This window comes from Scyliorhinus torazame, chromosome 5 (genome assembly GCF_047496885.1).
Source record: "Scyliorhinus torazame isolate Kashiwa2021f chromosome 5, sScyTor2.1, whole genome shotgun sequence".
Lineage (NCBI taxonomy): Eukaryota > Metazoa > Chordata > Chondrichthyes > Carcharhiniformes > Scyliorhinidae > Scyliorhinus > Scyliorhinus torazame.
Window position 1 is genome coordinate 167,866,506 of NC_092711.1, and position 24,759 is coordinate 167,891,264.

General features: G+C 46.9%; 2 protein-coding genes across 2 annotated transcripts in view; one reads left to right on the forward strand and one right to left on the reverse strand.

Annotated features, from left to right (window-relative positions):
- Window positions 1-24,759, forward strand: part of LOC140422297 (uncharacterized) — a 380,604-nt gene that overhangs the window by 160,316 nt on the left and 195,529 nt on the right. The gene's annotated exons all lie outside the window — the stretch shown is intronic.
- On the reverse strand, window positions 21,199-24,144 carry LOC140422294 (uncharacterized). The gene is made up of 2 exons (XM_072507316.1): window positions 24,027-24,144; window positions 21,199-23,872 (listed from the first exon to the last, which is right to left on the reverse strand). Exon 2 carries the CDS (start codon window positions 23,512-23,514, stop codon window positions 21,997-21,999), a length of 1,518 nt encoding a protein of 505 aa, XP_072363417.1. The 5' UTR covers window positions 23,515-23,872; window positions 24,027-24,144; the 3' UTR covers window positions 21,199-21,996.

Sequence of the window (24,759 nt, forward strand, 5' to 3'; positions counted from 1 at the left end):
GCCAATCCACCTAACCTGCGCATCTTTGGGTTGTGGGGTGAAATCCATACAGACATCGGGAGAATCTCCAAATTCCACAGACAGTGACCCCAGCCCGGGATCAAACCCGGGTCCTCAGTGCCGTGGGCAGCAGTGCTAACCACTGTGCCACCGTGCAGCCCACTTTAAAAATCAGCATCACTGGAAAAGCTTCAACATCTACACCCCCAAGTGAGAGTGTTCCAGTGCAGTGACTGTTGAAGGATCTTTATCCAGCTACACTTCCAAAAGGTGTCACATCATTCATAGCGAGGAGAAACCGTACACGTGTTCTTCAACTGATTGTGAAATCTGGAGAGACACAAGGACACTGGGCAACCTGGAGAAACCATGGAAATGTGGGGACTGTGGGAAGGGATTCAGACGCCCATCTCAGCTGGAAATTCATCGACACAGTCACACCGGGGATAGGCTGTTCATCTGCTCGGAGTGTGAGAAAGGATTCAAGAATTCATCCAACTTAGCATCACACAAGCTAGTTCACTCTGGAGAGAAACAATTCAGCTGCTCTGAGTGTGAGAAGGGATTCAATCCTCATCTAAACTGGCGATTCACCAACGTATTCACACTGGGGAGAAGCCGTTCACCTGCGCTGAATGCAAGAAGAGATTCACTCAGTTATCAAACCTGCAGACACACCAGCGAGTTCACACCGGGGCGAGTCCATTCAACTGCTCTGTGTGTGGGAAGGGGTTTTGTGAGTCATCTGCTCTACGGAAACACCAGCGAGTTCACACCGGGGAGAGGCCATTCACCTGCTCGACGTGTGGGAAGAGATTGAGTGATTCATCTACCCTGTTGACACACCAGCGAGTTCACACCGGGAAGAGACCGTTCACCTGCTCTGTGTGTGGGAAGGGATTCACACAGTCATCTAACCTGCTGAGACACCAACGAGTTCACAAGTGATGACAGGGGTTGGATTCTGCTGTTATTGATGCTGTTAATCACATCCATGACTGAATCATGTTCATTCTGACACTTGAAGTGGGAGGGTCGGAGGGTTTCTTTCTGCTGGACTCGCCGTTCTCACGACTTTGCTTCCAGTGGGCTTATGCTCTTTGTACCTGGGAGAGCACATTTCCACTGAAATGATCCACAAAAGCTGACGAAGGACATTTCTTTGATCCTGGATAATAAAGTGTTCCCCCCCCCCCCCCCCCACTACAGGGAGATCTAAAATAAACACATTTGTCTCTGTTCCATTGAGTCTACAGCACAGGGCCAGGCCAGTTGGCTTAATTGGTCTCTGTTAGTATTGATGCTCCACATGAGCCTCCTCCCAGCCCTCTTCATCTCCCCCATCAACATATCCTTCTATTCCTTTCTCCCTCATGTATGTACTTCCCCTTCAATGTATTCATGTTATTTACCTCAGCCGCTCGCTGTGGTAGTGAGTTCCACATCCTCATCACTCGCTGGGTAAAGCAGTTTTTTGTCATATCCCTATTGGATTATTGAACCCCTTCATAATCTTAAAGACTTCCATCAGGTCACCATTAATTCTCGGGCGGCACAGTGGTGTAGTGGTTTGCACTGCTGCTTCACGGTGCCGAGGACCCAGGTTTGATTTCGGCTCCGGGTCACTGTCCGTGTGGGGTTTGCACATTCTTCCCATGTCTGTGTGGGTCTCACACCCCACAACCCAAAAAGATGTGCAGAGTAGGTGAATTTGCCACGCTAAAATTGCCCTTTAATTGGAAAAAAATTGGATACTCTAAACTTAAGAAAAAAAATTATATTTTAAAAAGAAATATTAAAAACAGGTCACCCTACAGTCTTCTCTTTTCTAGAGAAAAGCAGCCCCAGCCTTTCATGAGGGTGAAATGCTCTCAGTTCTGGTATTATTCTTGTGAATCTTTGTTGCACCTTCTCCAGTGCCTCGATTTCCTTTTTCTAAATGGAGATGACAAATGTTGACGGTGCTCCCAGTGTAGTCTAACCCTGGTTCTAAACAAGTTGGCATAACCTCCCTGCTTTTCAATTCTATCCCTCTAGAATGGAATCCTATATATGGGCCCCACACTTTAGGAAAGATGTGAAGTTCTCAGAGAGGGTACAGAGGAGATTTACGAGAATGGCACCAGGAATGAGGGACTTGTGAGTTGGGGAGACTGGAGCAGCTGAAATGTCTCTCTTTAGATCATAGTCATTACGGCAGGCAAGGAGGCCAATCAGCCCATTGAATCGATTAATAAAACCTTCGCCTTTCATTCGTGTACCATCAGCTAATCATCATCATAGATTATCATAGAATTTACAGTGCAGAAGGAGGCGCATCGAGTCTGCACCGGCTCTTGGAAAGAGCACCCTACCCAAGGTCAACACCTCCACCCTATCCCCATAACCCAATAACCCCACCCAACACAAAGGGCAATTTTGGACACTCAGGGCAATTTATCATGGCCAACAGCTTTTCTTTAACTGCCATATCTAAACCTGTTGCAATCACATCCACCTCTACCAAACCTCCCCTCAACCTCCTTTGCTCCAATGTGAATAACCCCAGCTTCTCCAGCCGAACCTAGTGGTTAAAATCCCTCATCCCTGGAATCATTCTGGTAAATCTCCTCTCCACCCTCTCGAGGAGCCTCACATCCTTCCTAAAGTGTGGTGACCCAGAACTGGACTCAATATTCTAGTTGTGGCCGAACCAGAGCTTTAGAAAGGTTCAACAAAACGTCCCTGCTTTTGTTCTCAATCCCTCTATTTCTGAAGTCCAAGATCCCATTTTCTCCAAACAGGAATATCAGAACCTTTTCTATTTGCACATAAAAAGCATTTGAATGACATTCTTAAAGTGGCTGAAGAAGATTTTGACCAATGAAGGAAGGAATTGTTGACACAAAAAGAAGCCATTTTGAACTTGCTGTCTCCAGAAGAGAATCCAAAATGTTGGATTCTGGGAAATGAACTGAAAAATGAAGCTCCATCTACAACTGAGCCAGAAGAAGAGAGTTTAAATGTGGGATTGACCGGGACATTCCCTTTGGATTGAAACAATGGGGAAACTACACACATGGAAGAAAAAGTTCAAAAGGTGAACTCTGAACAGACTTTTCAAAACTGAACTTGAAAGCTCACATCTGAGCAGCAACGAGGACTCTCCTCTCGCAGAAGGAACTTTGGACGATAATTATTGGAAGAAAACTTTCAGAAAACACAGCAAGAAGTAATGTTTCCACCTTCAGTGGACTGTGATTCCTGGACATGGAATTCAGCAGTGTGCTGTCAGCAAGATAGACTGGTGAATGTGAAGGGGACAATGGAGGGATTATTCTGTCTATTGCAGGTTATCAGATATTTAAACACAGGAACAGTTGCAGTGTTTAAATTAGCAGGAGTCGGCCATTTGGCCCTTTGAGCCAGCTCCACCATTCAATAAGAGCATGGCTGTTGTGAATATATACAGCACGTTGTAAGGTATAATATTCTAAATAGGGTATTACGAGGGTGATACATTTTCATTTTTGCTGGGAAAATGTTGCAAATACCTTGTTTCATAATTCATGTTTCAGAAATATAACTTTTAGCTTGGGAATTAGATTTTTTTTAAAGGGAAGATAAATGGAAAATCTGGATTGAGAATCTTGCAGAAACACTCTCGGGGAATTCACAATCTCAAAGTGTGGCCGATGTTGACTTGAAGTCAAAGCTGGAAGGGTAAGATCTGTAAAAGGGCAGCTGGGCTCTTTTAGCTGGAGACATCAGGTCTGACAATTACTGTCCTGTCTTTGTTCCAGAGGTGAATTCTTCATGCAGACCTCAGGGTCAGAAGGTTTGGTTTTGAAGCTGAAAGTCCATTAATTTCAGCATCTGTTGGACATAGAATCATAGAATTTAGAGTGCAGAAGGAGGCCATTCGGCCCATCGAGTCTGCACCGGCTCTTGGAAAGAGCACCCTATCCAAGCCCACACCTCCACCCTATCCCAGTAACCCCACTAAGGGCAATTTTGGACACTAAGGGCAATTTATCATGGCCAATCCACCTAACCTGCACATCCTTGGACTGTGGGAGGAAACCGGAGCACCCGGAGGAAACCCACGCACACACGGGGAGAACGTGCAGACTCCACACAGACAGTGACCCAAGCCGGGAATCAAACCTGGGACCCTGGAGCTGTGAAGCAATTGTGCTAACCACTATGCTACTGTGCTGTGTTACCATGGGGATAAGTGATTCAGGGTGGGGCCTTGGTTGGAATTCTGGGTGTTTCTCACAGAGTCTGCAGTTAACTTGGAAGCAGGCAGCTGTGGGAGCAGGAGCTGTGAACCAGCTGTGGGAGCAGGAGCTGTGAACCAGCTGTGGGAGCAGGAGCTGTGAACCAGCTGTGGGAGCAGGAGCTGTGAACCAGCTGTGGGAGCAGGAGCTGTGAACCAGTTGTGGGAGCAGGAGCTGTGAACCAGCTGTGAGAGCAGGAGCTGTGAACCAGCTGTGGGACGAGAAGCCGAGAGGAACCAGGGGTGTTTCTAATGTTTAAATCCCTCAGCAAGAAGGCAGTGAAGCTCACGCTTGGGACTAAGGAGTCCACAGTTTTGAGGTCTTGAAGGAAAGTTGGAGGGTTGTTCAGCCGAAAGCTAATGGAAGGATCCCCATCAATTCTTGGAGCTTGGGGAATAGCTGGAATACTGAGGAGAATTAAAGTGAATCCTGTGAAACTGAGGTTACAGCAGGAGTCTTTATAAACTACAGTGTGAAGGTCACAGTGCTGGTTTTTAATTTTTTTGTTTTGTATATGCTTTGAAGTTTATTTTTGTTTAAAAATATGAAATCCCGCGATGTAATTCTATCACTGGGAATTTGAAATTCTTGGAGATGTTACTGATTTTTACAGAGATCTTAACAGTTGTTTAGGACACCGGTTTCAGCTTCCTATTTCAGCCCTGTTTTTCTGTCTCTCTGTTTGCTCGTGTCAGTGACAGCCAGGCGACGGAGCTGGGGGCCTGTGCCCCAGTTGGGAAACTGCCATGTGCGTCCCACTAGAGACAGGAAGGTGCTGGAGCAGTGAATGGGCCGCCAACCAATCGGGGCCCAGGAGGGGAGACACCGGCGCTGATGGTGACATGACCCCCGGGGCTCAGTTTCCCTGTGTCCAAAGCGGGGAGGCACGGGAGCAGGGTGCAGAGGAGCAGCAGAGAAACCATTTCTGTCCAGAATATTGTGAACATCCTTTGACTCTGGTTGTCTTTGATTATCAAGTTATTTTCTGTTTTTTTTAAAACCATGTTGTTTCATCAATAACATTTTATCAGTAAAAGTATTAGATTTTTCATGACTGATTAAAATTTTTTATTTTTTTTTTCCAAGAGTACCCAATTCTTTTTCCAATGAAGGGGCAATTTAGCGTGGCCAATTCACCTAATCTGTACACCTTTGGGTTGCGGGGGCGAGATCCATGCAGACATGGGGAGAATGTGCAAACTCCACACGGACGGTGACCCAGGGCCATGATTGAACCCTGGCCCTCAGTACCGTCGTCCCAGTGCTAACCACTGTGCGACCTTTTCATGTTACATTGATGTACTTTAGGGAAAGTGGGGGAGGGGTGTTGACAGGCTCTTTAACAGAAAGTGAGTCCCTCTAAAGTAATTGGCAAAGGAGCCAGAGGGGAGATGAGATTTTATTTTATTTCGCACAGCGAATTGTTCTGATCTGCTTGAAAGCAGATTCAATCGTATCTTTCCAAAGGAGAAATACTTGAATGGGAAGAATTTGCAGAGTTCTGGGGAAAGATCAGAGCAGTTGGATGAATGGGAGAGTCCTCTCAAAGAGATAGCAGGGGCACAATGGGCCAAATGGTCTCCTCCTGCAACCTGTGAATCTGAGCCTCCTGCTTTTGTGCAGGTTAAAAGGGACAGATTTCATTGCAGCCTCTTCCCTATATATATATTTAAAGAGGTGGTTTCTCTTTAGCTCTGAGTGACCGATTGTTGAGAATCTTTAATTTGAAAGGATCTTAACCTGCCGAACTACGCCAAGTTGGGGGAAGCTTAGTTGATGAATCAAAGTCCTGGTGCACTACGACAAGTTGAAAGATCTAATAATATTTTTGGACTATGCCAAGTTGTTGGATTCCTAGTATTATTCGACTGTTGAAGGAATTTATATTATTTCTACTATTCGGTTACCAGTAGCACTTTGCGATTACTGGGACTCAGCAGAAATTTGCAGTTAAAACTTCTCAGGTGCCAAAAAGAATTGTTTTATTTGTAGTTGCTTGATTACAATTTGAAAGTCATTTAAAAGGCAATTCGTAGACAATTCGAAGCTTTCAGAGAATTACAGACATTATCTTTTTGCTTAGGCAGACAGCTCGAAAGTAACTTTTAAAAGGTCAAAGTCTGGAAATGGGCTTCCGGGTGTGGCGATGACCAGCTGAGTCGCACGTTTCGGCAGCTCCCTGTGAAATGGACTTTTGGGCTCTTGATAGGAGCCCCAACGGCAATTTTAACGGCTGAAAACACCGTGCGGTAAACCAGAAGGGTGTTCCCCCTGGACACGGATGGAAAAAGGAGAGGAAAGTGGCCGGATTGCAGCGGATCCTTTGGAACAACGGCAAGGAAGGCAAGCAGAAACCAAGATGGCGTCGGAAGGTGGCAGTTTCATATGGGGCCCTGAACAACAAGAGTTTTTGAAACGCTGCGTGGTTCTTGATCACAGAGGAGATAAAAAAGGAAATGAAGAAAGAGTTGTTGGCCCCGATATTACAGGCGATTGAAGGGCTGAAAGAGGAACAAAAGACACAGGAGCAGGAGCTTCGGGTCGTGAAGGCGAAAGCAGCAGAGAATGAAAACGACATACAGGGCCTGGTGGTGAAGTCGGAGATACAGGAGGCACACCAGAAACGATCTGTGGAGAGGTTGGAGGCACTGGAAAATAACGCAAGGAGGAACAACTTGAGGATTCTTGGCCTTCCTGAAGGTGTGGAGGGGGCGGACGTCGGGGCATATGTGAGCACGATGCTGCACTCGTTAATGGGAGTGGAGGCCCCGACGGGTCCGTTGGAGGTGGAGGGAGCATACCGAGTTATGGTGCGAGGATCGAGAGCAGGAGAAGCTCCCAGAGCCATAGTGGTGAGATTTCTCCGTTTTAAGGATAGAGAAATGGTCCTTAGATGGGCGAAGAAAACTCGGTGTAGTAAATGGGAGAACGCGGTGATCCGCATCTATCAAGATTGGAGTGCGGAGGTGGCGAGAAGGAGGGCGAGCTTTAATCGGGCCAAAGCGGTACTTCACAAAAAAAAGATAAAGTTTGGAATGCTGCAACCGGCAAGACTGTGGGTCACATATCAAGGGAGGCACCACTACTTTGAGACGGCGGATGAAGCGTGGACTTTTATTGTAGAAGAAAAATTGGAATGATTGGACTACGAAAATGAACGTTTGGACAAAGTGGTGGGACGAGTGGGGGGGGGGGGGGGCGAAGAGGGATTGTATGATTAATCCTGCGGTGTGGTAACTTTTCTTTCTCCCACAGGTGGTGATGGGGGGAGGTGGGGAGGGAGAGGAGATGGGGCGTTGGCCATGGGAGGCGGGGCCGAGGGAGAGGCGCGGGCTTGGTTCCCGCGCTATGATAATTATGGCGGGAATAGAGAAGCAGGAAGGAGGGGGCGCCGCACGGGGCGAGCCGTGATCACGGGGGGGAAGCCGAGGTCAGCCAGAGTTTGCTGACTTCTGGGAGCAACATGGGGGGAGTAATTACGCTAGCGGGGGGTCTAGCGGGGGGGGGGGGGAGGGGGGAATTACTGGGTTGCTGCTGCTGGGGAAAGGGGGGAGTGGGTACGGGAAAGGATGGGCGGGGGGGGCACCATCTGGGAGAAATACAGCCGCGTGGGAACTGGGCGAGAAGCTGGAAAAAGATGATGGCTAACCGGCAAGGGGGGGGGGGGGGGGGGGGGGGGGGTGGGAAGCCCCCCAACTCGGCTGATCACGTGGAACGTGAGGGGGCTTAACGGGCCGATAAAGAGGGCACGAGTACTCGCACACCTTAAGAAACTTAAAGCAGATGTGGTCATGTTACAGGAAACGCACCTGAAACTGATAGATCAGGTTAGGTTGCGCAAAGGATGGGTAGGGCAGGTGTTCCATTCGGGGCTGGATGCGAAAAACAGGGGGGTGGCTATATTAGTGGGGAAGCGGGTAATGTTCGAGGCAAAGACTATAGTGGCGGATAACGGGGGCAGATACGTGATGGTGAGTGGCAAATTACAGGGAGAGATGGTGGTGTTGGTAAACGTGTATGCCCCGAATTGGGACAATGCCAATTTTATGAGGCGAATGCTAGGACGCATCCCAGACCTAGAGACCGGAAAGTTGATAATGGGGGGAGACTTTAACACGGTGTTGGAACCAAGGCTGGATAGGTCGAAGTCCAGGACTGGTAGGAGGCCGGCAGCAGCCAAGGTGCTTAAGGATTTTATGGAGCAGATGGGAGGGGTGGACCCGTGGAGATTCAGTAGACCTAGGAGTAAGGAGTTCTCGTTTTTCTCCTATGTCCATAAAGTCTATTCACGCATAGACTTTTTTGTGTTGGGTAGGGCATTGATCCCGAGGGTGAGGGGAACGGAATATACGGCTATAGCCATTTCGGATCATGCCCCACACTGGGTAGACTTGGAGATAGGGGAGGAAACAAGAGGGCGTCCACCCTGGAGAATGGACATGGGACTAATGGCGGATGAGGGGGTGTGCTTAAGGGTGAGGGGATGCATTGAAAAGTACTTGGAACTCAATGACAATGGGGAGGTTCAGGTGGGAGTGGTCTGGGAGGCGTTGAAGGCGGTGGTTAGGGGGGAGCTGATATCAATAAGGACACATAAAGGGAAGCAGGAGAGTAAGGAACGGGAGCGGTTGTTGCAAGAACTTCTGAGGGTGGACAGACAGTATGCGGAAGCACCGGAGGAGGGACTGTATAGGGAAAGGCAAAGGCTGCATGTGGAATTTGACTTGCTGACCACAGGCACTGCAGAGGCACAATGGAGGAAGGCGCAGGGTGTACAGTATGAATATGGAGAGAAGGCGAGCAGATTGCTGGCACACCAATTGAGGAAAAGGGGAGCAGCGAGGGAAATAGGGGGGGTGAGAGACGAAGATGGAGAGACGGAGCGGGGAGCGGAGAGAGTGAATGAAGTGTTTAAGACATTTTATAAAAAATTGTATGAAGCTCAACCCCCGGATGGGAGGGAGAGAATGATGGAGTTTTTGGATCGGCTGGAAATTCCCAAGGTGGAAGAGCAGGAAAGGATGGGATTGGGAGCACAGATCACGGTAGAAGAAGTGGTGAAAGGAATTAGGAACATGCAGATGGGAAAGGCCCCGGGACCGGACGGATTCCCAGTTGAATTTTACAGAAAATATTTGGACTTGCTCGCCCCGCTACTGACGAGGACCTTCAACGAGGCAAAGGAAAGGGGACAACTGCCCCCGACTATGTCAGAAGCAACGATATCGCTTCTTTTAAAGAAGGAAAAGGATCCGCTACAATGCGGGTCCTACAGACCAATCTCCCTCCTCAAGGTAGATGCCAAGGTCTTGGCCAAGGTAATGGCAATGAGAATAGAGGAATGTGTCCCGGGGGTGGTTCATGAGGACCAAACTGGGTTTGTGAAGGGGAGACAGCTGAACGCGAACATACGGAGGTTGTTAGGGGTAATGATGATGGCCCCACCAGAGGGTGAAACGGAGATAGTAGTGGCGATGGATGCCGAGAAAGCATTTGATAGAGTGGAGTGGGATTATCTGTGGGAGGTGTTGAGGAGATTTGGGTTCGGAGAGGGGTATGTTAGATGGGTGCAGCTGTTGTATAGGGCCCCAGTGGCGAGTGTGGTCACGAATGGACGGGGATCGGCATATTTTCGGCTCCATAGAGGGACAAGGCAGGGATGTCCTCTGTCCCCATTACTGTTTGCACTGGCGATTGAGCCCCTGGCGATAGCGCTGAGAGGTTCCAAGGGATGGAGGGGAATACTTAGGGGAGGAGAAGAACACCGGGTATCTTTATATGCGGATGATCTGCTACTATATGTGGCGGATCCAGCGGAGGGGATGCCAGAAATAATGCGGATACTTGGGGAGTTTGGGGATTTTTCAGGGTATAAATTGAACATGGGGAAGAGTGAGCTGTTTGTGGTGCATCCAGGGGAGCAGAGTAGAGAAATAGAAGACCTACCGTTGAGGAAGGTAACAAGAGACTTTCGTTACCTGGGGATCCAGATAGCTAAGAATTGGGGCACATTGCACAGGCTAAATTTGACGCGGTTGGTGGAACAGATGGAGGAAGATTTCAAGAGATGGGATATGGTAGCATTGTCAATGGCAGGGAGGGTGCAGGCGGTTAAGATGGTGGTCCTCCCGAGATTCCTCTTTGTGTTTCAGTGTCTCCCGGTGGTGATCACGAAGGCTTTTTTCAAAAGGATAGAAAAGAGTATCATGGGTTTTGTTTGGGCCGGGAAGACTCCGAGAGTGAGGAAGGGATTCTTACAGCGTAGTAGGGATAGGGGGGGGCTGGCACTACCGAGCCTAAGTGAGTATTATTGGGCCGCTAATATTTCAATGGTGAGTAAGTGGATTGGAGAGGAGGAAGGAGCGGCGTGGAAGAGATTAGAGAGGGCGTCCTGTAGGGGGACCAGCCTGCAGGCTATGGTGACAGCCCCATTTCCGTTCTCACCAAGGAACTATACCACGAGTCCGGTGGTGGTAGCTACACTGAAGATTTGGGGACAGTGGAGACGACATAGGGGAAAGACCGGAGCACTGGGGGGGTCCCCGATAAGAAACAACCATAGGTTTGCCCCGGGGGGAATGGATGGGGGATATGGAATGTGGCAAAGAGCAGGTATAACGCAATTGAAAGATCTATTTGTGGATGGGAAGTTTGCGAGTCTGGGAGCGCTGACCGAGAAATATGGGTTGCCCCAAGGGAATGCATTCAGGTACATGCAATTGAGGGCTTTTGCGAGGCAACAGGTGAGGGAATTCCCGCAGCTCCCGACACAAGAGGTGCAGGACAGAGTCATCTCAAAGAAATGGGTGGGGGACGGTAAGGTGTCGGATATATATAGGGAAATGAGAGACGAAGGGGAGACTATGATGGACGAACTAAAAGGGAAATGGGAAGAAGAGCTAGGGGAGGAGATTGAGGAGGGGATGTGGGCAGATGCGCTAAACAGGGTAAACTCGTCGTCCTCGTGCGCCAGGCTAAGCCTGATTCAGTTTAAGGTATTACACAGGGCACATATGACTGGAACACGGCTCAGTAAATTTTTTGGGGTGGAGGATAGGTGTGCGAGGTGCTCGAGAAGCCCAGCGAATCATACCCACATGTTTTGGTCATGCCCGGCACTACAGGGGTTTTGGATGGGGGTGACAAAGGTGCTTTCGAAAGTAGTAGGAGTCCGGGTCGAACCAAGCTGGGGGTTGGCTATATTTGGGGTTGCACAAGAGCCGGGAGTGCAGGAGGCGAAAGAGGCCGATGTTTTGGCCTTTGCGTCCCTAGTAGCCCGGCGCAGAATATTGCTAATGTGGAAAGAAGCCAAGCCCCCGGGGGTGGAGACCTGGATAAATGATATGGCGGGGTTCATAAAGTTAGAGCGGATTAAGTTCGTCCTAAGGGGGTCGGCTCAAGGGTTTACTAGGCGGTGGCAACCGTTCGTCGAATATCTTGCGGAAAGATAGATAGGGGAGAAGAAAGAAGGCAGCAGCAGCGGCCCAGGACTTGGGGGGGGGGGGTGGGGGGGTGGGAGGGATGGGGGGGGGGGGGGGTGGCCTGAGACAAGGCAGTTGCCAATTAGGGCTAGTTTTTATTTTTTTGTTATTTAATATTTATTTATTTGTTGTTGTTTTTGTTTAAATTTAAAAAGGTCATTATTATCTGTATTGTTACAATGTCGTGTAAAGGATGCACAATGTACTGTGTTGGTTGACCAAAAATTTTCAATAAAATATTATTTAAAAAAAAAGTCTGGAAATGAAACATGAAGAGAGAGAGAGAGAGCTAATCTTCAGCTAAACTCAAACTCAAAGTCAAAAATACACTACATCACGACAAAGACAGACTGCCTAAAACAGACTGACAAGACTCAGAGAATCAAAGACAGAACCCCCAAAAGAAAGACAGACTAACAAACTAACAGACAGACTAACAGAAAGACTGAAAAACTAACAGAAAGACTAAAATGGCAGGGAGAAACCTTTCAGTTATACACTTTCATATCTGTCTTAAGTCATCTAATCACACCCCAATATAATCCTAATTGGTTTGGGTTAGACTCAAACACATTTGATTTGATGGCAAGCCGTCCATCTTCAATGTGCAACATTAGCTTTTAATTGTTTCATGTCTGCATGTTATGGAATGTGATATTCTGCTAATCGTTACCAACAAAACTGGTCTTCTGCTGACTTAGCTGTTATCTGCATTGTGAACAATGGTGCCTTCATGTTGCTATGGTGCCTGCTTCGTCCTTGATCTGATTACTGGTACAGCTTGTGTTTTAATGTCACACTGACTTTGAAAATATGCATTTGTCAGAACGATGGACCTCAGTAAAAATGAATTATGCTGTATAAATGGGTATTTAAAACTGGGGCTTAATATTTATGCTTAAACCTATTTTACCTATATTACCTATATTATTTGTATTAGAAATACCTGGCTTCTACAGTCGGCCCTTTGATAAATCAAAAAATTATGTGAAATATATCACCATAAGATAAAATACATCATTAATGCGATAGGATAGGTAAAAGCGCAAAGAATAACTCATTCATATTGTCCTTGCAGTTTTAAAAAATAGAATGGACACTTAGCATTGCAACAGGCATTTTCAAAATAATAATTATAATTAATAAATTAATCAAATTTGATCCTACTGATTCAGTATTAATAAATTATACAATATGTTAATAATACAGTCAAATCGTTGATTGATCAGTAACATTTCAATAATAGTATTTCAGCTCAAGTTCATCAATTGGGGGTACAGTTGGGTTAGTTTGAATCATTCTGATAGTTGGTCCCCTGCTTTTAGCGAATTGTTTTTTAATGCACTTGGCACATTGGTATGTTATGTAAATGATGAATACAGCTACACAGGAGAATAGGATTATTCTTATTGTGGACATTCCAGTGTGTCCAAGCCACCCGCAAATTTTATCCCAGAGAGAGATAAATTGGGGTGGATCAAGTTTTTTGATTTCTTTTTGGATATGTAATGCCAAATCTTTAACTTCTTTAAAGTTATCGGGAATGAAAGTGCAACATTCTGCACCAATCAGGGTGCAGGTGCCACCTTTTTCAGCTAGCACATAGTTAAGTGCCATTCGATTTTGTACACAAAAGCTTGTTGAAAGGGTTAATTTTCTTGCAGAGACAAAAAAGGGGGTATAGCTTGGAATGATGCATTCGCATCTCTAAACATTTTTTTATTTATTTGTCACTCAAATGGACTGGGAGTAAAAATCGGATTGCTGCCAAATTCCCGTTATCAAATGTCTTTGAACGATCTGTTCTTTTGGAATATAGATTTGGTTTTGTTTTTTTAAAAACCAGCTTCCACATTGTTTGAAGTTTTAATATCCAGGCTAATTTTAAACATTTATTTTAAAATATCAAATACAATAACTTATTAAATATATAACTGAACCAATCTTGTGCTGTATCTTGATTTTCTGTAGATGAATTTGTCGATTCTGTTAAAGGAAACACAGCTAACAAGATATGTTAATTTCTTTAAATTAATAAAGCAACATTCAGAATAATGACAGTTTTCTTAAGTTGACAGTTCTTGGCAACTTTTTAGCGATACGTTCCGGTTTCTTTAGCTGCTTTGATGGCAGCTGTTCTGTTCTGAGAAAGTTCCCTTTTTCGCTTGGAAATTTTCTGTCCCAAGTAAACATCTTCTTTCTGGGCAATTTGTGCTTTGTGAAAGCTAGCTTTATGACTATTAGTACTGAGGTGGTTCAAGACCACCCGTAAGTCTTTGTCATGATCATCTTTATTGATGGAGGTTATCAGAACATCATCTTCATATTGGATAATGGTGGAAGGCCGAACAGGCAGTTGCCTGTTGCTTAGTTGCTTAGCCAGTGGTACTGACCAGAAGCCATACTGGGTGTGTCTTGTTGGTACATGTTACATGGTTGACCACGAGGTGGAAATGTATTGTAGTGAACATTGTCTACTTCATTATCATCTCTCGAATCCATCCGTTGTTTATGATCGCATTTTGCCATCCAGTGTCCTACTCTACCACAGAAAAGACATTGTGGTATTTTCTTACATGATTTTAATGGAGCAACGGTACATGTTTGCCCTGGCGCTGGTGGTGAAATTGTAGTTACTGCTGATATTCCTGCAGGTGCTGCAACAGCCGCCACTGGAGCAGCAGGTAACATAGGCTGGATTTGAGCAATAGGCTGCATTTGAGCAGCTGCAGTGTTAAAAGTTGCCTGATTGTGCAAACCACGATCTATCTGAATGCATCGGTCAACTATGTCTCGGTATGTGCCAGCTGTGGCCCAAGCTGGTAAAACCAAATTCAAGGCAGCAGAAACTTCAGGTTTAACACTGGCTATAAAAGCCGTTTTTAATGGACTTAAAGTGCTTGCATCCCATGTGTCATTTTCCTGGTCGAGTGTCATCCCTGAATATTCCATCCAAGTATGTAAAAATCTTTCCTCAAAATCCTGAATATCTTCATTATTTTTTTGAATGCAAGATGTGATCTTAGACCAATTGGTCCTTGGGGAGCAAAATTTTAATAGCCAACTCTTGACTGCTAGCCAACCAGCTTCTAAATTTTGCAAATCGTCTCCAAGGGCAATTTCTACTTAATTTCTAAGGGTTGAAATTACACGAGTACCAAGCATGATAGTCAGAATTTGTACTCCATCAAATGGGTGGAGACTGTAAATGGCTTGTAATCTGTGAATTCCATCCCATGTGGTCATACCACCTTTTTTAGGGTGTGGAAGATCTTTGGACCATTCATCGATTTTTGAAGGATCTATTTGTTCATGAATCCATTGGTGGTCAAATATGTTTCGAGTGATAGTTTCACCATCTTCTATTTTTTTGCTTCCAACTCTAACCCGTTTGCGTTTTAAAGGGGCTAGTCGAATTACTTTAGTATTTTGCATTGTAGGAACACTATCTTCGTCTGATTCATCTGACAAAGGAATTGATTTATTCTTGACAATTGATCTCTGCTGTGCAATTGCCGATTGTGCCACTAGGTGGGGTGCTTGGGCTGCTTTCTAAGTTTGTGCTGTTTGTTCAAATTTCTGCACAGAAAGACTCAAAAATTTGCAGTGTTCAGTAACGTTGTTTATATCTCTTTCTAAAACATATCTTTCCTCGATTAACTTGCAAGTTCAATTTGCTCAGTTTTTAATTGCAACTGTCGGTATTTTGACTCCACTTCAAAAACTTGATTTTGGAATTCTACTTTTTGAAAAGATAACTGCTGGAGTTCAGAGGTTTTATTTTGCTAATCTGTTTTAATAATTTCATCATAATGCTCAAGTTTGGATTTTGCATCTCGCAATTCTTCAACAACTGCAATTAGTTGGTCTTTAGTGGACCTATACTCATGATCAAATTTAGTTTTTGCAATTGCCTCTTGATGTTTTTGGAGCTGTGTCATTACTGCAAAAGACCATTTCATACGTCTTCCACCATTTAACCGTGTGGTCTTACCCCATGCCTTCTTGAAGGGACCACTGTCCTTTGGGGATATCACATTTTGATTCAATTTTTGTGGCAACTTCAGACAGTCCAAATTGTCTACGAATTAAAGATCTAAAATCCCCCAACGTATCTTCAACAGAAACATCTGGTATTCCAGCACCCCCCTTGGATGTAGTGGGGAGTAATTTTCTGCCTGCTAAAGGCTCTGAATCTACACTTTGATTTGGATCAGCCATAAATTTTCCTTGATCGCTGACTGCCGTGACTATTTTTTTCAGTCCCGTTTTATTTTAGTTTCAACGACCGGCACCTGATTGATTTAACACAGTCCATAAAAATGTTCTTTTCAAGGGTCAAAGTACTGATTGATGCGGCTTTAAGACTTTTAATGGGTGAAAAAGATATTTCTTACCCTCGTCTCGCCGTGGATTCTGGCTGTCTTCTGGGCCTCCTCCGATTATCTCCGAAGCTTCCTGAAGCTTCCCAACCTCCTCCGATTATCTTCGAAGCTTTCTGTCGTCACCTGGGCCTCCTCCGAAGGTCGTTCTCAGTACTCCCCCCAGCTGCCGACTACGCCAAGTGTAGAGAATCTTTAATTTGATAGGATCTAAACTTGCCGAACTACGCCCCTGTAACCAGCCTCGCCACCCCCACCAGCCCCCGCCGAAGCCTCCTCTGGCAGCAGAACAGCTCCCCCTCCCCCCGTGACTGGCAGCGCTGGACTCAGTCCACCGCTGCCACGCGAGGTCTCCTAACGGTGTGAGCACAGGCGAGCGACGCCATCGGGGGCTCGGCCCATCAGGGGCGGAGTATCTGGGGAGGGTCTCAGGTGACCTCTTCGAGTTCGCCGTTTTTGAGTGGGCGGAGAATGGCAAAAATGCCGCCTCCCCCGATTCTGCCGTAAAAGTGGATTCTCCGGCCAATCGCCAAACGCGGCGATCGGAGAATCCAGCCCATTGACTTTTACAACTTCATGCGGGTGATCTTCTGTAGAAGCGTAACCCTCTCTGGCTCCTTCTTTGACAGTAATTCTTGTGGAATTCAGCCTCGGGAGTCTGGCTCCTTCGTTCACAGTAATTTCCTTGGAACTTAGCCTCGGGAGTCTTCAGTACTTGGCCAGCAAGGAAGACCTTCGGAACTTCCACTTTTATCCCCAAATTGACCAATACCTCACGTCAGAGTTGGGCCTGTTGTAACATGATAATTGGTCAATTTGGTCATTGGATTAATTTAATTTGATCCCCAATTACTGACACTACCTTCTCTCACTATCTTAGACAGGAATACAATAGAACTGTTTCATGCTATCCCTTTATCTGATTCTATACAATCCCTTATTCAGACAGTTTCAAATGTTGAGGCGAATCAGAACTTGAAAGTCTCTCTTGCCAGTACATTTATCCTCATTGCACATTCTTTCCATACACAGCAATTAAGCTTTTACATTTTTACAGCAAATAAAACTCAAGCCGTGATCTAATGGCCATATTCAGCCAGGCGAGCCGGTTAGGCCGCTGGAGAGTCCAGAATTGGGATACACGCCAAGCGCTAATCGGTTTCCAACTTAACCGGCCCACTCCCGTTGGCGAGGTCGAGCTCCAATAAAGGCCAATCTCCATCCCATTAACGGAAGGTCCCTCTAATAGCCCCCGGTGATCTAACTAGCTCCCCAGCAAGCGGTCACGCGGGCGCCGAGTGTTACTGGTCCACACAGACATGGACCAGGCATCACGGCACCCGAGGGGCCTCCCGGGCCATTGGAGGCCCTTGAATGGTCAGGGTGGACCCTTGGCCTTCCCTGGAAACATGGGTACCTTGGCACTGCCGGATGGCACCTTGGCACTGAAAACATTGGTATATCACACTCTGCCCATTCATGAAGATTGAACGAGCTGTTGGGATTCACTGCCTGACAAAGGTGCAGGAAGGAAATTCAACTGTAACTTTCAAAAGAGAACTGCAGAGATTCTGTGGGAAAAGAAACTCGCCGGGCTATGGCCCGAATTAGATAGTTCACTTAAAGAGCTAGCATGGGAACGATGGCCTCTTTGTGCTCACTGAGACTCGTTTGCATTTGAAGAAAGTGGGAAATACCTGGAAGTCACTTCCTACGATGCGGGTAGAAGCAGAGATGTTGGAATGTTTCCAAAGGGAAATTGGATGGGCATTTGAGGGAAATAAACTGACAGGGATACGGGGATAGAACAGGGCAATGGTTTGATCTACCGAGATCCACAAGTTGTGAATCTTTGGAATTCTCTACCCCAGAGGGCTGTGGGAGCTCAGTCATTGAGAGTGTTTAAAGCAGAGACTGACAGATTTCTAAATCCCAATAACGCAAAGGGATATGGGGATAGTGTGGGGAAAAAGGCATTGAAGTGGATGATCAGCCATGATCGTATTGAATGGTGGAGCAGGCTCGACGGGCTGAATGGCCAACTCCTGCTCCTATGTTCCAATGATACAAAGATAAGCAGGAAAGTAAATTGTGAAGAGGACATAAGCAGCTTAAAAATATGAACATCAGGCACCTGCTGAACGTGATCATGACTCCATCCGTGGAGAGAAAACCTGAGGTGATCTTCTCCCTGGACAGAGAAAAGACCTTTGACAGAGTTGAGTGGAAGTACCTCATAGAGGTACTGGAGCGGTTCGGGCTTGGAACAGGGTTCACTGCCTGGATGAAACCCCTGTATAACACCCCCACCAGCTCTAAATACTTCCAGCCGCACAGAGGCACAAGGCAGGGATGACCGTTATCCCTGCTGCTGTTCACCCTGGCGATCAAACCACTCGAGATCGCGCTTAGAATGGCAAAGAACTGGAAAGATATCCGGAGCGGGGAGACAGAGCTTTGCTCTATACAGATGACCTCCTCTACATCTCGGACCTGCAAACCACATGGAAGGAATTAAGGGGCTTTTGAAAGAGTTTGGAACCTTTTTGGGCTACAAACTAAACCCGAGCAAAAGCGGGATCTTCCCGGTGAACCTGCAAGGGGGAGGAGCAGAGCTGGAGTGGCTGCCGATTAAACAGGCCCGGCACAAATTCCACTAGCTGGGGATCCAAATCGCTCATCACTGGACTGGGATGCACAAGTGGAATCTGACCAGCCTGGTGGAGGAAGTATAAAAGGACCTGCAGAAATGGGACACACTCCCACTCACCCTGGGGGGAGGGTGCAGATGATCAAAATGAATGTATTGCCCAGGTTCTTCTTCCTTTTTTTTTTATGAAAACATTTTATTGAAGCATTTGTAATTTTCAGTTTAACATTCTAAACAACCGAGTGGACGGACTCACGCAACAACATCACCATAAAATACCCAACTACCCCCCCCCCCCCCCGAGCTCCTAACTACCCATATATTAGATTCCCCGTCCTTATTTTACACTGCCAGGCCTCCCATTCCTCCCCCCCCCCTCCTCCGTCTCTTACTGCTGACGGTCAGTTTTCCTTGAAGAAATCGATGAACAGTTGCCACCTCCGAGCGAACCCCTGAATTGAACCTTTCAAGGCGAACTTAATCTTTTCCAGCCTGCGAAACCCTGCCATGTCACTGACATTGGAGGCTCCGAGTCCTTCCATCCCAACAAAACCTGTCTCTGGGCCACCAGGGAGGCAAAGGCCAAAACGTCGGCTTCTCTTCCCCCCCCCACCCCCCAGATCTTCCGATAGCCCAAATATTGCCATTTCTGGACTCGGAGTCACCCTCCCTTCCAGGACCTCTGACATGACGTCCACAAATCCCTGCCAGAATCCCCTCAACTTCGGACATGCCCAGAACATGTGTACGTGGTTCGCCGGGTTACCCCCAAACCGCCTTCACCTATCCTCCACTTCCTCAAAAAACCTACTCATCCGGGCCACAGTCATATGAGCCCCATGAACCACCTTGAACTGGATCAGGCTAAGCCTGGCACACAACGAGGATGAATTGACTCTCATCAAGGCCCTTTCCCATAGTCCGACTTCCAACACACCTCCCAACTTTTCCTCCCACTTCCTCTTTACCTCCCCGTTTGGGACCCCTTCCCACTCCATCAATTCCTTGTATATTTCCGAGACCCTCCCCTCTCTAACCCCTGTTTTTGACATCACCATATCCTGTCATCCCCTTCGGGGGAGGCGGAGAAAACTTGGGACCTGTCTCTGGAGAAAGTCCCGTACCTGCAGGGAGCGAAACCCGTTCCCACCCGGCAACTAACTCCTCCTCCTCATGTCTCCAGGCTCGGGAAACCCTCCTCAATGAAGAGATCCCCAAATCCCTCGATCCCTGCCCGCTGCCATCTCCTAAAGCCCCCGACCAATCCTCCCAGAATAAAACGGTGATTGTCACAGATCGGTGACCACACCGACACCCCCTCCAGTCTCATGTGCTGCCTCCATTGCCCCCACACTCTCAGGGCTGCCACTACCACTGGGCTTGTGGAGTACCGCGCCGGCGAGAATGGCAGAGGCGCCGTTAGTAAAGCCTCCAAACTCGTACCCTTACAAGATGCTGCCTCCACTCGTTCCCACACCGACCCCCTCCCCCACTACCCGCTTCCTAACTGTTATCGGGAGAGAATCTCAAAGAAATCACTCAACGCCCAGGGTTACTGGTTCTCGCACCAAACGGTTCATTTCGCCGGCGGGGAGATGGCGTCTGTTACAGTCCCAGACCATCTCTCCACTGAACAAAGGAAAACATCCATTCTTATATTTTTCAAAACAGCCGCACAGCCCATTCCAGCCGGACCTTGTCCAATAATACTGATTATAGATTACATACATTAGATATATATCCAATTAAATTTGACATTACGCAAAGTGGGTTGGTGTCTTACCAGCCCCTAACTTCATGAAGAAGTCACTCAAAACCAACTTAAAGTTCTGTCTCCTGCCTGCACCTGGAGACCTTGAGCTGGTGAGGATACATTCTGCTCTTTGTCCTGTGGAGCTGTTATCAGTGCTGGTAAAATCCTCCCTAAAAACTCCCATGTCTGTTTCACATTCAATTCCTTGATATTAATCATTCCTGCCTCCCTGACTAACTCTGCTGTCTGTAATTAAATGATGTTTGCAAGTAACCCAGCTAATGGTTGTTCAGCAATGTGCCTAGCTCAGCTAACAGCCATTTTGTGTCCTTTCTGATATTAGTAATTCTTAGTGTATAAAATCACAAGCATGTTATACACTATCTATTCCTACAAATTGCCTCTTGTACAGGCATCTAAGCCAGGGTACCTTTATCTAAAATCTTCTTTCTAAATCGGACTAACCATCGATATGTTGGCCGCCCAGTAATAGTTAATAAAATTCGGAAGGGTCAAGCAAAAGTTTTCCGAGGTCGGAAGGGGGATTCCACAAAACGTGGGAGCCATTCACTTGGTTGTTCCGAGATCTGTTTCTAGCCAACAGCTTAGAAGACAAAGAACATTGAAGGCAGTCATGACACAGTAAGGAAAGGGGGGGGGGGGGGGGGGGGGGGGGGGAATGAGAGAGGGGCAGGAAGACATGGAACCCAACCATGCCCAACAAAAGAAGCATGGGAAACAAGGGGGGGGGGGGCGCAAGAAAAGAGAAAAAGGGAGGGTGGGCCGGGGCAACAGCCGGAACAAAAATAAACAGTGGGGAACGAAAAACAGGAAACCACAACCACCACTGTGAATAATGCGAGAGAAAAAACAACCATGTCTGTATGTACACACTGATCCTTCTTCTGTATACCACAAAAATCTCAATAGAGAGAGAGCCCCTGGTAAATATGTAATCATTCCTTAAATATTAGCTATTCTACGTCTCCCATCAGTTTCCCAGTCCACCTCCGACAACTTGCCCCACATACCCTGATGGCGTTCTTCTGTGAGCAACACCCAGATAAATTAAACGAGAAAAAAAACCATGTAACCATCACGGCCCATCTTCATGGCAATGTGGCATGATTTTGGGGGATCCAAACAGAAATGCAAACTGAATATCTTCTCACTTGCGAAACATCCTTTTACTCTGTGATCCTTGTGAAATTTGAAACCAGGTATTCGCAACAAGACAAAGAGCATCAGCCCACTGGAGGCAAAGTCGTGAGACCAGCCAGTCCAGCAGAAAGAAACCCTCCGACCCTCCCCATTGACCAACTGACAGAATGAACAAAATGCTGTTCTGGGTGTAATTGAGAGTAGCAACAATAACAGCAGAATCCAACTCCTGTAATCACTGGTCAACTTATTGGTGTCTCAGCAGATGCAATGAATCATGCTTTCCCTTCCCACAGGTGAATGGCCTCTACCCAGTGTGAACTCGCTGGTGACTCTGCAGGTTGGATGACTGAGTGAATCCCTTCCCACACTGAGAGCAGGTGAATGGCCTCTCCCCAGTGTGAATTCGCTGGTGTGTCTGCAGGTTGGATGAATCACTGAATCCCTTCCCACACTGAGAGCAGGTGAACGGCTTCTCCCCAGTGTGAACCCGCTGGTGTCTCTTCAGAATAGATAAGCGAGTGAATCCTTTCTCACACACAGAGCAGGTGAATGGTCTCTCCCCAGTGTGATCTCGCTGGTGTGTCTTAAGACTAGATAAGCGAGTGAATCGCATCCCACACTGAGAGCAGGTGAATGGCTTCTCCCCAGTATGAACCCGCTGGTGTGTCTTCAGGTCAGATAACCGAGTGAATCCTTTCCCACACACAGAGCAGATGAATGGCCTCTCCACTGTGTGATCGTGCTGGTGCGTCTTCAGACTAGATAAGTGAGTGAATCGCGTCCCACACTGAGAGCAGGTGAACGGCTTCTCCCCAGTGTGAACTCGCTGATGTGTCTTCAGGTTAGATAACCGAGTGAATCCTTTCTCACACACAGAGCAGGTGAACGGCCTCTCCCCAGTGTGAATCCGCTGGTGTGACTGCAGGTTAGATAACCGAGTGAATCCTTTCTCACACACAGAGCAGGTGAATGGCTTCTCCCCAGTGTGAACCCGCTGGTGTGTCTTCAGGTTAGATAACCGAGTGAATCCTTTCTCACACACAGAGCAAGTGAATGGCCTCTCCCCAGTGTGATCTCGCTGGTGTGTCTTCAGACTAGATAAGTGAATGAATCGCATCCCACACTGCGAACAGGTGAACGGCCTCTCCCCAGTGTGAACTTGCTGGTGTGTCCGTAGGTGGGTTAACCGATTGAATCCTTTCCCACACTGAGAGCATGTGAATAGCTTCTCCCCAGTGTGAACTCGCTGGTGTTTCCGCAGGTTGGATGAATATCTGAATCCCTTCCCACACTGAGAGCAGGTGAACGGCCTCTCCCCAGTGTGAACTCGCTGGTGTTTCTTCAGGCTGGATAAATGTTTAAATCTTTTCCCACACTGAGAGCAGGTGAATGGCCTCTCCCCAGTGTGAACTCGCTGATGTATCCGCAGCGTGGACAACTGACTGAATCCCTTCCCACACTGAGAGCAGGTGAATGGCCTCTCCCCAGTGTGAACTCGCTGGTGTAACTTCAGGCTGGATAACTGTCTAAATCTCTTCCCACACTGTAAGCAGATGAACAGCTTCTTCCCAGTGTGAACTCGCTGGTGTATCCGCAGGGTGGATAACAGACTGAATCCCTTCCCATACTGAGGGCCGTTCAACGGCCTCTCCCCAGTGTGAACTCGCTGGTGTGACTGCTGGTGGGATAACTGACTGAATCCCTTCCCACACACAGAGCAGGTGAAGGGCCTCTGCCCAGTGTGACTGCGTCGATGAGTTTCCAGTGCAGATGGGACTCTGAATCCCTTCCCACAGTCTCCACATTTCCACGGTTTCTCCATGTTTTGGGTCTCCTAGTGTTTCTCCAGGTCGGACAACCAGTTGAAGCCTCGTCCACACACAGAACACGTGTACGGTCTCTCCCCACTGTGAATGGTGTGTTTTTTTTCTGGCTGTGGAACTGGTTAAAGCTCTTTCCACAGTCAGTGCTCTGGAACACTCTCACTCGGGTCTGTGTGTCTCGGTGCTTTTCCAGCCACACTGATGGTTTAAATGTTTTGATGCCGACAGATTGGGTATACATTAATTCTTCTGGATTCAAAGGCCGATGATATTCAGATGCTAACGAATCAAGTGGCTCTTTCAGATCGAGACGTGACGTTTGAGTCTTCTGTGTGTAATTCCTCCTCTTGTAATATCCTGCAGGAGGAGTTTACAAAGTCAACTCAGTATCGGATAACAATTCAGAATAAACAATTCTAGTTTCTGCATAACATTCTTTCCTCTCTCATTCCCCCATACCTAGTCTCCAGGAAGGAATGGAGTATTGGAGCAGTAAGTATAACAACCGTACCTCGGGATTCACAGCCTAGTCTCCAGGGACGGGACTCGGAGGGGCAGAGAATCTGAGCTAAGAGTATAAAAGCCTTTGCACATTCTCCCCCTGTCTGTCTGGGTCTCACCCCACAACCTAAAAAGATGTGCAGGGTAGGTCAATTGGCCACGCTAAATTGCCCCTTAATTGGGGAAAAAAGAATTGGGTTACTCTAAATATATTTGAAAAAAGATTTAATTATGAGTAATAACCTTAATTTAGTTGGTAGCCTAACTGCGCAAACATTTATCAAATAGTGATCACAACATGATTGAATTCACTGTAGTGTTTGAAAGTGAAAAGCACGTTACAGACAGTAGAATTTTAGAATTGGGTAAGGCTGACTTTAACGGGATGAGACAGAGACTGTCCACGGTAAACTGGGGAGATCGGTTACTGGGTCAAACAACTGAAGATCAGTGGAGAATATTTAAAGAAACATTTAACGAGATAGAGAGCAAGTATATCCCCGAGAGGAAAAGGCTCCGCTTCACAAATAAAAACAGCCACGGACGAATAAGAGGTTAGGGACAGCTTAAAACTAAAAGAAAGGGCGCACAAAAATACAAGACACAGGACAGATCCATTTCAAGTTGACTATGTTGTTAGTCAGTTCCCCAATACTTTGGGGTGTGTGACCTGCATTGTTATCCTCCTGTTTTTATAGAATCTAACCCTCTTTCCCCACTCACTGTGTGAACATGTTGACTGG

Bases quoted from the DNA above. Each gene is read 5' to 3' on its own strand.
- LOC140422294 (XM_072507316.1), bottom strand. From the start codon at position 23,514: ATGGAGAAACCGTGGAAATGTGGAGACTGTGGGAAGGGATTCAGAGTC.